This window comes from Miscanthus floridulus, unplaced genomic scaffold (assembly GCF_019320115.1).
Source record: "Miscanthus floridulus cultivar M001 unplaced genomic scaffold, ASM1932011v1 os_2568_1_2, whole genome shotgun sequence".
Taxonomy (NCBI): Eukaryota; Viridiplantae; Streptophyta; class Magnoliopsida; order Poales; family Poaceae; genus Miscanthus; species Miscanthus floridulus.
In genome coordinates, this window is record NW_027098381.1 from 27202 (window position 1) to 39757 (window position 12556).

Consider the following 12556-nt stretch of genomic DNA (forward strand, 5'->3'; position numbering starts at 1 on the left):
TATGACCGAACACTCACTTCCAGGGGGAGATAAGAAGGACTCATCTCTCTATCTAGTTTAAGCGAAACCTAGAAAAGGTCCATAGCCGACAAATCGGCATATGTATCGATCGATCAACCAAACACTCTGCAGAGGTTTTACATAACCACAAGATCTGCCTTCCTCGCTGACCATCGTCAACTGGGCTGATTCCGACCGCTTGCTAGCCTAGGATAATGCCACTCTACCATTCAGTCCTGGTACACCCCAAGTCTGGTCTGGGGTGGCTGAAACTGTGAGTCATGAGCTGGGTCCACAAGGTCTCCATGAAGTCTCGGTAGGGTGTGGGGGAAATCCTCTGTGCCCCGTACCTCCTTACACTGTTCGCTATCAACCTAGCAGTAGTGGCAATATCCTACCAAGTAGTCCGGCCGTCCCGCACCATATAGGGCGAGTGGTACGTAAGGCTTCCCAGTGAATCTGAGTACTAGTAAGTCCTTAGGGATGACCAAGCCAGAATGTCTCCATCAGGGTTTCCATTTATCGTGCCACCACAGCACCTCCATCTCGGGCTCCTCCTATCACAGGTTCACACCCAGGACCACCTCATATACCATTTACCCACCACAGGTATCCATTCCGGGGGTGCCCAGGTAGCATCCCATGGTAAGACTTGCCCCAGGCTCATCGTATACTCCAACTTGGTCGACACAACCCTCACCCTCCACGCACCCAAGTCACACACGCAGCACTCTCCCCATAGTCCAGAAAACATCAGTTTTTCTACCACGCATTAATGTAATGCAAGCGTAGTAGAAGTAATAAGCAACAAAATATAATGGCGAGCGTGTGACTAGCCTAACAGCAGGGTGAGCAAGGGTGAGGTTGCGTCAAGGTAAAGGCCATCAAGAAAGTATACTACCATGCAAGTCCTATCATAGCATGATTATAACAATATAGTAAAGCACTAGCATTTCTATTTTAGCCATGCGTAATAGGTGCTACGAGATTGGGTGGGATGTGGCACCTTCAGTGTAGTCGTCTTCGTACTCCTCACGGTACTCACGGTCCTCGTCTGTCTATTTCTCCTCCGAGTTTACAAACGATCGCATTATAGTCGCGTTAGCGACGTCTATAAAATAGCACAAAGGAACAATGAAAATTCAAAAGAGCCAAATGCACTCAAGCATGGGTTCATTGCATAGAGCTTGATTTTAGATGAATTTTGGTCCTAGTTTCGTATTTTTCTGAGGTCATATGAATTAGTTATGAATTTCCGAAGTTTAAATCGTTTCTGAAAATGAAAAAAGGCTGAATTAATCCTGGGCTAACACGTGTCATGCTGTGGTTGGTCCATGCGGCTTGCTGATGTTAGCATGATGTCAGCATGACGTTGGCATCACGGTTCTGAGCTGACAGGTGGGGCCGAGCTGACGTCAGCATGACGTCATCAGTGTCATACACACCGACAGGTGGGTCCGGTCAAAGTCAATGGTCAACGGTCAATAGTCAGGGTAACTGACATGTGGGGCCTGGGCTGCTGACGTCAGCAGCTGATGTCAACATGACGTCAGCATGACATCACCCTTGCTGCGGGGGCTGCTGACATGTGGGTCCCGTGTGACATCAGCATGACGTCAGCGCCTGACGTGTGGGTCCAAAGTGTCCGTGTTACTGACATGTGGGGCCTGGTCAATGGTCAACGTTGACCAGTCAACGGTCAACACGTTTGGGTCTCAAATGGGCTTCGGGTTGGGTCGGTCTGGGTTGGGCCAGGCTAGACACATGGCACGCTGTGACGCTGCCATGTCACGGCCGTGGGCTTTTACTGGGCCTCGTGTTTAGGCTGTAGGCGTGGGCTCGGCTCACGGTGGACCCAAGTTCACAGTCCATGGACCACAGACTGGTCTACGGTGGACCGAGTCCATTGTCTGTTCCTCTCGGCTCAGCTCATATGCACCGAGTTCACGCAGGGTGTCAGCGAGGGGGAAAATGTTTCCCCTGTCTTTCTCCCGCGGTGGCGCTCCTACCGGCGGCGAGCTTCGCTGGTGAGCCTCCGTGGCGAGGCTGGTGCCCAACTGGTGAGGGAAAGGCTACCCTAGGCCACGGCGATCATGATCCTAGGGCCCTAGTGGTGGCCGGGGTCTTCCAAGGCGCTGGCCACGGCGGCTGGCGGCTCGGCGGTGCCCGCCGGTGGCAAAGTCGCGCGCGCCGGCTCTCCCGTCACTAGGCTGGGCAGATGATGGCTCCGGTGGTTTCGTGGGTGCACAACGAAGGCGTCCAGGGCTCAAGTGGGGCTTTGGACTCCTAGGTGGCGGCTAGGGGCTCCAGCGGCCATGGCGACACGGTGTCGATGGCGATGCGCACGCTGGTGCGCTACGGGCTCCGGTGGGGTGGTCATGGTGTGGTCTCGGGTGTGCACATGGGTGCATGTGTTCCTACGGACCGGAGACAAGGCACTGGCTTACACGCTCTCAGGGTGGAGCGCCATGGCAGACAAGGTAATGTCCGGCGGCGGCAAGGGGGGAACCGGGAGGCTCACCGTTGGTGGCATGGAAGAAGGATGGTGACGCAGTGGAGAGTTGCTGCCGTGCAGCTTCGGATGCTATGCAGTGCCGCGTCGCCTGTGTCAGTGATGAAGACGACGGCGTCGTCTTCGGCTCCGGCGACCTCCTTCTCCCGCAGCGGCTCCGGTGCTTTCCTCCTCTCCTTCTTTCCCCTTCTCCCTCCTCTCTCTTGGTTCCGGTGCGGAGTGTATGGCCACCAAATGGCGGCGGGTGATGGATGATCGCTAGGGCTCTAGGGCTGGGGCTCTTATAGCTGAAGCTTCGAGCTCCATGGCGGACGGCTGAGGATTGCGCCGAGCGCATCGAGCGGCATCGCGGGGCGTGGGTGGTTGGCACGGAGTTGGCGTGGGTGCTGTGTCAAGGGGGGGGGGGCAAGGCCATGGCCCGGGCGTGACCCCCTGGCTCACTCTGCCCTCGCTGTTGGCCTCCGGTCGGCTGATGGTTGGGTGCGGTGTGGGGAAGATGAGCAGGGGATGGCTGACGGGTGGGGTCCGCTGGCAGCGACTGCGGCGAAGGGAAGAGGGGCGCGCGGGTGAACAGCGCGCGGCTGATGCGTGGGCCCAAGTGGCAGCGGCAGTTGGCGGGGTTGGGCGCGCGGGTGGCTACGGTAGCCTGGGCCTGCTTGCTGGGCCTGCGTGCGTGCGCTGGGCTGGCTGGGCCGAGCAGCTGGCTGCGAGGCCCACTTCTTCTTTTCCTTTTTCTATTTTTCTTTTTCTTTTTCTATTTGTTTGAATTCAAATTTTGTTTAGAATTTGAATTCACAACTGAGGTAACTTATTTTAGGGACTTTTGTTTAATAATAATTTTATGGTTTATTACCTTAATGGAATTGTTAAGCATAACTTAAAGCAAATGAAAACCCAAATCACAATTTAAGTTAACATTGTATGCAACATGTTATTTGTTGGAAATTTAATAATCATAATTAACAAATGATATGCCATGCTTATGTGTTGACTTAGGTTGGGTTACTTCTAATGCAACTCTTAGGGTTGGCTCCTACAATGTCACTCATCATCACATGGGAGTTTTAAGAAAAATTTTGTAGTTGTGATTTTTGGTGTGTGGATTTCTGGGTTGTTACAGTCCTACCCCCTTAACAGAATCTCGTTCCCGAGATTAAAGTGTAACGTACTCTTGAAATAGGTAAGGATATTGTAGCTGGAGGTCAGACTCTTTCTCCCACGTTGCTTCTCTCTCGGTGTGGTTGCTCCATTGAATCTTGCACATTGGAATAGTTTTGCTTCGGGTCTCTTTGGTATCTCTGTCTAGAATTCTGATAGGATGTTCTTTATACTCGAGTGTATCTTGAATGTCAAGTGTAGCAGTTGGAACCACTTCATCAGGCACCCTTAAACACTTGCGTAGCTGTGAGACATGAAATACGGGATGTACACCCGCCAATTCCTCAGGTAACTCAAGTTTGTAGGCGAGCTTTCCAATCCTCTTGCAAATCTTGTATGGGCCAACAAATCTAGGGGCAAGCTTGCCTTTCACATGGAATCTGACAGTCCCACGTAGCGGAGATACCTTGAGATAGACGAAGTCTCCCACATTGAACTCAAGTTCTCTTCTCCTTTTGTCAGCATAGCTCTTGTATCGACTTTGAGCAATTCTCAAATTCTCCTTTACTTGAGCAACTCCTTCATCTGCATCTTGAATCTTAGCGGAGTCAAAGAACGATCTTTCTCCTGGTTGGGACCACATCAAAGGTGTCTTACACGATCTGCCATACAGAGCTTCAAATGGCGACATCTTGATACTGGCTTGATAGCTGTTGTTGTAAGAGAACTCTGCATAGGGTAGGCATTTCTCCTAATCCGAGCCATAATTCAGTACACTAGCGCGAAACATGTCTTCTAAGATCTGATTTACTCGTTCAGTCTGTCCATCTGTTTGTGGATGATAAGCGGTACTGAAGTCAAGTTTGGTTCCAATGGACCTGTGTAGGGCTTCCCAAAATCGAGACACAAACTGAGGGCCACGATCGGATACAATACTAGAGGGAGCTCTATGCAATCTGAGAATATGCTCAATGTATAGATCTGCTAGTTTCTCGGCATTGGTCTTGGTCTTAACTAGTACAAAGTGAGCAATCTTGGTCAAGCGATCAACAATCACCCAGATGGAATCATTGCTTTCTGGGAACGGGGCAATCCAACTATGAAATCCATGGCTATGCTCTCCCACTTCCACTCGGGGACGTCAAGAGGCTTTAGCAATCCTGCAGGCCTTTGATGTTCAGCCTTAACTCCATTACCGATGTCACATCATGCCACATGTCCTGCAATGTCTGTCTTCATGCCTTTCCACCAAAAGTGTTTCATCAAATCTTGATACATCTTTGAATTCCCAGGGTGTATACAATACTTAGAATCATGGGCTTCTGACAGAATTTCCTCTCGTAGGGCTAGATCAGAAGGTACACAGATTCTGTCTTTGAACCAGATGGTTCCTTGTTCATCCTCATGGTGGTTGGTCTTGTAGCCTAGTTTCATCAGACCACGGAGATACTCAATCTCTTCACAATCTTTCTGAGCTTGACGGATGCGTTCTGTGAGATCATACTGTATGCGGAGCTCGTTCAACAAGCCGTGCAGCAGTATCTCAAGTTGGAAATCATCAATCTCTTCCTGGAGCTCAGGGGGTACGGATTCAGTGATCAAAGTGTGACAGTAACTCTTACGGCTGAGGGCATCTACGACTACATTAGCTTTTCCTGGATGATAGTGAATTTCCAGGTCATAGTCCTTGATCAATTCTAGCCATCGGCGTTGCCTCATATTCAGATCTTCTTGTGTGAAAAAGTACTTCAAGCTCTTGTGATCGGTGTAAATATCACACTTGTTGCCTATCAAGTAGTGCCTCTAGATTTTCAAGGCATGCACAACTGCTGCTAACTCAAGATCATGAGTAGGGTAACGGTTCTCGTGTTCTTTCAACTATCGAGAAGCATAAGCTATCACTCTTCCATCTTGCATCAGTACACATCCAAGTCCTTAGTGGGATGCATCACAATAGACCACGAAGTCTTTGCTGATATCAGGCAATGCTAGCACAGGAGTCGTGGTAAGCTTCTGTTTTAATTCTTGGAAGCTTTGCTCACACTTGGGCGTCCATTCAAACTCCTTAGTCTTCTTTAGAAGGTTAGTCATCAGACGGGCTATCTTGGAGAAGTTTTTGATGAATCGGTGGTAATATCCAGCCAATCCTAAGAAACTTCTGACTTCTGTCACATTACGGGGTTGTTCCCATTCTTTCACAACCTCAATCTTAGCCGGGTCAACTGCAACACCTTCAGCTGATAGTACATGGCCTAGGAAGGCAACTTCCTGTAACCAAAACTCACATTTGCTGAACTTTGCGTAAAGCTGATGTTGGGCTAGTTTCTCAAGTACAGTTCTCAGATGATGTTCGTGTTCTTCAGCGGTGGATGAATGGACAAGGATGTCATCAATGAATACCACCACGAACTTATCTAGTTCATCCATGAAAACCTTATTCATCATGTTCATGAAGTATGTAGGAGCATTCGTGAGTCCAAAGGACACCACGGTGAACTCAAATTGACCATACCTAGTCATAAAAGCTATCTTCGGGATGTCATTCTCTCGAATCTTCATCTGATGATAGCCATATCTGAGATCAATCTTAGAGAAATACTTGGCTCCTCGAAGCTGATCAAGCATATCATCAATTCTTGGCAGGGGGTACTTGTTCTTGATGGTGACTGCATTCAAGTTCCGGTAATCAATGCACATTCTCATTGAACCATCCTTCTTCTTGACAAACAGAATGGGGGATCCCTAGGGTGAAGCACTAGGTCTGATATATCCCTTTGAGATGAGCTCATCAAGCTGTTTCTTGAGCTCGGCCAGTTCATCAACTGACATGCGATAGGGTCTCTTGGCAATGGGTCCTGTTCCCGGCAACAGATCAATGATGAACTCTACATCACGGTCTGGTGGCATACCCGGTAATTCTTTAGGGAATACATTGAGATAGTCTCTGACTACTGGCACATCATGAACTGTCTTCTCCTCTTTTTGTGATTCTAAACTTGCTTTAAGGGCACATAGGATAGAGGTGGACTTTCCAGACTGGGGTTCACATCTAATGACTTGGCCTGATGGGTGGGTCGCTTGGACATATCTAGGTGAACATGATATGATACCTTGGTGAATGGTCAACCAATCCATACCTAGGATGACATCTAGGCTAGTGGAAGGTAAAAGGGTTAGGTCGGCTTTAAAGATAAGACCCTCAATGGTAAGACTCACTCCCTTACAGATGTGGGTGCATTTTAGGTCTCCTAAAGGTGAGCTAGTGATGATAGGCTTTTCATGTGGGGTTACAGGCAGGTCATGCTCTCGTGCAAACTTGGATGATATGTATGAACAAGTTGCTCCAGAGTCAAATAAAACTGATGTAGTATTGCCATTAACTAAAAACATACCGTACACTACATCAGGGGTAGCCTGTGCTTCCTTGGCGTCCAGATGGTTGAGACATCTATGAGTAGCAGATCCCTTGAACTGAGACTTCTAAGCAGCTGAGTTCTAAGGGCACTCAGCGGCTTTGTGACCTAGTTGGCCACAAGCAAAGCAGGTGAAAGGCGTACCGCCCGTAGGGGTTGGCGTGGTTGCCTTCCAGTTTCCAGTGCTTGGTGCGGAGCGGTTCTGTGCTGGGTGTTCATTCGCTGAGCGGGGACAATTGGAATAGTCCTGAGTGTTGCGGTCCTGCGTATAACGGTCTCGGGTGTAACGATCCTGAGCAGGGCGGGAGTATTTGGTGGTGTAGCCTCCACTACCCCTACTCGATCCAGGGTTGTCATCCCTGTTGTGCCGAGAGCGTTCCCTGGATGGTGCATCTCTATGGAACCTCTTGCGATCATGGCCACGGAAGGACTCCTCAGGCTTACGCTTCCTCTCCCTATACTCTTCTCCAGCTTCAGCACGATCTTTCTCGATCTGGATGCAGCGATCCACCAGAGCACGCAATGTGTTGCTCTCAATACCGCCAAACTTCAGCTTGATATGCGGGTTGAGTCCCTTGCGGTAATAGTACAGCTTCTCCTTCTCAGAGTTCACAACATAGGAAGGGGCATAGCGCAGAAGGTTAGTGAAACGAGTTGTGTAATCAGTCACCCTATCCTTTCCCATCTTGATGTTGCGGAACTCCTCGGCTTTGGCCTCCATGATACCCTTGGGAGTGTGATACTCAGTGAATGCTTTGGCGAACTCATCCCACGAGATGTTGGCAGGGTCCTCATGGGAATCACTAAAACTGTCCCACCAGGCGCGTGCTGCACCTATGAGCTGGTGTGTGGCAGCTCCAACACACTCATCATCGGTGAAAGTAGTGAGGTCAAGCTTCTTCTCCATTTCCTTGAGCCAGTCATCGGCTACAAGTGGGTCAGGGTCGGTGCCATCATAGGTAGGTGGCCTCAGCTTCAGAAATCCTTCTAGCTTCCTTTGGAAGTCATTCTACTGACCTCCCTAATGATGGTTTGCTCCTTCAACAAGAGCTGCAAGAAGCTGAGTCTGTTGTGCCATCACTTCTACCAGGTTAGATGGTGGTGGTGGTGGAATGTTCTCCTCAGGCGGCGGAGTATTCTCCAGGTGGAAGGGTATCCCTCCACGTCCATGACCACGGCCATGGCCACGATTGTTGCCACCACGTCCCCCATTTGGTTCAACTAGTTTAGGGGTGGGCGCACGTCCACGATTCATTAGGCGATTAGATCGGCGGTTCGGCATCTGCAACACGGATCATAGAGAATTTAGTGCTTGTGCCAAAAGTGCTTATAATTCAATATGATTACATGATTTTTGACGATTTAAAGAAAAACATTTACACTATCCAACACTCATTACAAAGAAGCAATAAGATCCATAAGATGCAATAAGATCCAAAACATTCATTACATGAGTTTTATTACATAGCATCATCTTCAGTAGCTACACTTGAAGATGTGCGAGAATCGTACTACACATAGCGTCTCATAATACATCTCATAAGGGGTACGTCATAGGGTACAACTCATGGAAGCTACTGACATATCTCATGACCACGCAGGGTCATCTACTCTAACTCGTATACCGTAGCTGGGATACGACTGTTCTCGATCTCGATCTCCTCATCAGACTTGTGAAGTCGGGACACGTACTTCAAGGCCTCGGCGAGCTCCTCAGTAGGCTTGGCTCTAGGTAGGGTAGGGTAGGCGTCTAGGTTGAGGCGAGTTGGGGCTAACTCAAACTCCTCTATCCTAGGCTTCGTCTTGCTGCGAATCTCCTTGGGTAGCTGATCCCACATACCCTTCATCTCCCTGAGGCGCTTCCTGTCAGACTTCTGCCAAGCCTGCCATGTCCTCTCACACTTATCCTGTAGGTACTCGGTCTGCCTAAGTGCCTCGATTAGGTGACCCTGGTTGCAAACGGCCTTCTTCCTGAACTCCTCTAGCTCCTGAGTCAGAGTCTTGTTCCGAGATTGGATCTTCAGCATGTCAATCCCCTTGGATCTCTCTCTGTCTCCTCTGTGGTTGAACTCGGCCTTCTTGTCGTCCAACTCTCTCTACAACTCCAAGACCTTGCTGTTAAGGTAGCAGTTCCTGTTGCCTAGGTCGGCTGCCTTGTCTTGTAAGTCAGCGACCTTGGCTCTGTGGTCCTCCTCACAATGGTTGAGCTCGTCCTACAGCTTGGCAACTGTCTCCAGTAGACTAGCTCGCTCCTGTGCTCCCTGCGAGTCTTGCTCCTGGTAATCCCATCGGAGGGCCTGGTCCTGACGTCTCCTCTACTCCAGCTGGGTCACGTACCTGTCCTGCTCCAGTAGGTGGATAGCTGAGACATGAAGGCATCTATCCTCCTCGGCAAGGATAACTCTACCGGCTATGAAACTCTGCTCACTAGGGGTAAGGCTGAGGTCGAGGGCCTGGGGAAGTAGATGGAACTCTGTCGTCTTCAGGTGCTCGTAGTGGTCCCTCATCACTCTACGAAGTGCCTTGTGTGAGATAGCCTGCAGTCCCTCCTCGACTGTGTCCTCTATAGTCAACTCGGTGAAAGCTAGGATAGAAGGTAAGGTAGTGCTAGCTGGGAACTCTACTGAGGTGACAATCGGTCCTTCGATTCCTCCCTCCTTAGCTAGCTTTCCGGTGCAGGTGACCTTGACAAGCTCATCGGGGACACCCAACGTGACGAGAACTCGGCAAAGGGTCTGTGCAAAACCCCCAAGCTCACGTAGGTCAAAGGTAAGCTTGGCGTGGTCTAGAGGTAGCGGTCCTAGAGGTGACCTGTCGATGTTTGTCATCATCTGCATGTTTCAAGGGGACAGGTGTTAGCAGGTCAATAAGTAGATAAGCCTTGCATAAAAGTAAATGCAGAGTCGGTATATAACTGAAAGAAGGGCTGTTCACGTCCTATTCTATCGTCCATTTCTAAGGGTTTCATCCTATGGTCAAGTATGGCTCTGATACCAACTGAAACAACCCCAATTTCTGCGAAGGGAAAACCACAGAGTTGAAGTGTAATAAGACCATAGTAGATCATATTACCCAAATCCCAGTCGAATATCACATCCATACAACGATAATATCAGAGTACAAATAGTGCGGAATTACATAAATTATTACATCGCCGCATTGGCGGAATCAAAAGTAGCATTCATTCAGAACAGCTTGAAGATAAGATCGCCAAACTCGAGCGTAGGCACGAACCCCTCACCCGTCAAACTCCTTGGAGCTATACTCCTCAGCAGAACCTGTATGCCAAAATTTATCAGTATGATTTGTACTGGCCACTCCCGACCCTATGAGCATTACTTTGTGGAAATTGGATGCAAGTTGGATATATGCAAAAGGAACCTATAAGGCTGGGGTTTCCTATGTATTTTAGCATATCAAGTATATAACAGTATAGTCAAGTTTTTAACTCCATCCCCACTCCTATTCCACCCATTCCCATTCCAGAGCCAGGTTTCGATCCTGGGATCGATATACCACCATCTCCACACCATCACCATACCATAACCATTCCATCGCTCAGTCGACAGGCCAACTCCCTCTCGGCACTGTCTCAAGGCCCGTAGCCCCTGGCTACGACCGAACACTCACTTCCAGGGGGAGATAAGAAGGACTCATCTCCCTATCTAGTTTAAGCGAAACCTAGAAAAGGTCCATAGCCGACAAATCGGTATATGTATCGATCGATCAAACAAACACTCTGCAGAGGTTTTACATAACCACAAGATCCGCCTTCCTCGCTGACCGTCGTCAACTGGGCTGATTCCGACCGCTTGCTAGCCTAGGATAATGCCACTCTACCATTCAGCCCTGGTACACCCCAAGTCTGGTCTGGGGTGGCTGAAACTGTGAGTCATGAGCTGGGTCCACAAGGTCTCCATGAAGTCTTGGTAGGGTGTGGGAGAAATCCTCCACGCCCCATACCTCCTTACACTATCCGCTATCAACCTAGCAGTAGTGGCAATATCCTACCAAGTAGTTTGGTCGTCCCGCACCATATAGTGCGAGTGGTACGTAAGGCTTCCCGGTGAATCTGAGTACTAGTAAGTCCTTAGGGATGACCAAGCTAGAATGTCTCCATCAGGGTTTCCATTTATCGTGCCACCATAGCACCTCCATCCTGGGCTCCTCCCATCATAGGTTCACACCCAGGACAACCTCATATACCATTTACCCACCACAGGTATCCATTTCGGGGGTGCCCAGGTAGCATCCCATGGTAAGACTTGCCCCAGGCTCATCGTATACTCCAACTTGGTCGACACAACCCTCACCCTCCACGCACCCAAGTCACACACGCAGCACTCTCCCCATAGTCCAGAAAACACTAGTTTTTCCACCATGCATTAATGTAATGCAAGCATAGTAGAAGTAATAAGCAACAAAATATAATGGCGAGCATGTGACTAGCCTAACAGCAGGGTGAGCAAGGGTGAGGTTGCGTCAAGGTAAAGGCCATCAAGAAAGTATACTACCATGCAAGTCCTATCATAGTGTGATTATAACAATATAGTAAAGCACTAGCATTTCTATTTTAGCCATGCGTAATAGGTGCTACGAGATTGGGTGGGATATGGCACCTTCAGTGTAGTCGTCTCCGTACTCCTCACGGTACTCACGGTCCTCGTCTATCTGTTTCTCCTCCGAGTCTGCAAACGATCGCATTATAGTCGTGTTAGCGATGTCTATAGAATAGCACAAAGGAACAATGAAAATTCAAAAGAGCCAAATGCACTCAAGCATGGGTTCATTGCGTAGAGCTTGATTTTAGATGAATTTTGGTCCTGGTTTTGTATTTTTCTGAGGTCATATGAATTAGTTATGAATTTCCGAAGTTTAAATCATTTCTAAAAATGGAAAAAGGCTGAATTAATCCTGGGCTGACACGTGTCATGCTGTGGTTGGTCCACGCGGCTTGCTGACGTCAGCATGACGTTGGCATCACGGTTCCGAGCTGACAGGTGGGGCCCAGCTGACGTCAGCATGACGTCATCAGCGTCATACACACCGACAAGTGGGTCCGGTCAAAGTCAACAGTCAATAGTAAGGGTAACTGACATGTGGGGCCTGGGCTGCTGACGTCAGCAGCTGATGTCAACGTGACGTCAGCATGACGTCACCCTAGCTACGGGGGCTGCTGACATGTGGGTCCGTGTGACGTCAGCATGACGTCAGCGCCTGACGTGTGGGTCCAAAGTGTCCGTGTCACTGACATGTGGGGCCTGGTCAATGGTCAACATTGACCAGTCAACGGTCAACACGGTCGGGTCTCAAATGGGCTTCGGGTTGGGCCGGTCTGGGTCGGGCCGGGCCGAACACGTGGCACGCTGTGACGCTGCCACGTCACGGCCGTGGGCTTTTACTGGGCCTCGTGTTCAGGCTGTAGGCGTGGGCTCGGCTCATGGTGGACCCAAGTTCACAGTCCATGGACCGCAGACTGGTCTACGGTGGACCGAGTCCATTGTCTGTTCCTCTCGGCTCGGCTCATATGCAC

General features: G+C 49.6%; 1 protein-coding gene across 1 annotated transcript; it reads right to left on the bottom strand.

Moving 5' to 3' along the window:
• Nucleotides 1-5545: 5545 nt before the first annotated feature.
• Nucleotides 5546-7744, bottom strand: LOC136535146 (uncharacterized mitochondrial protein AtMg00860-like). The gene is made up of 2 exons (XM_066527462.1): nucleotides 7535-7744; nucleotides 5546-5878 (listed from the first exon to the last, which is right to left on the bottom strand). The coding sequence occupies exons 1-2, from the start codon at nucleotides 7742-7744 to the stop codon at nucleotides 5546-5548; spliced, it is 543 nt and encodes a 180-aa protein (XP_066383559.1).
• Nucleotides 7745-12556: the final 4812 nt, after the last annotated feature.

What these genes read in the sequence shown, in the direction of transcription:
- LOC136535146 (XM_066527462.1), bottom strand. Translation starts at nt 7,744, where the DNA reads ATGGAGGCCAAAGCCGAGGAGTTCCGCAACATCAAGATGGGAAAGGAT. An exon ending in GCAACACATTGCGTGCTCTG is followed by an intron (nt 5,879 to 7,534) that starts GTGGATCGCTGC and finishes TTTTGGTTACAG; the next exon opens with GAAGTTGCCTTCCTAGGCCA.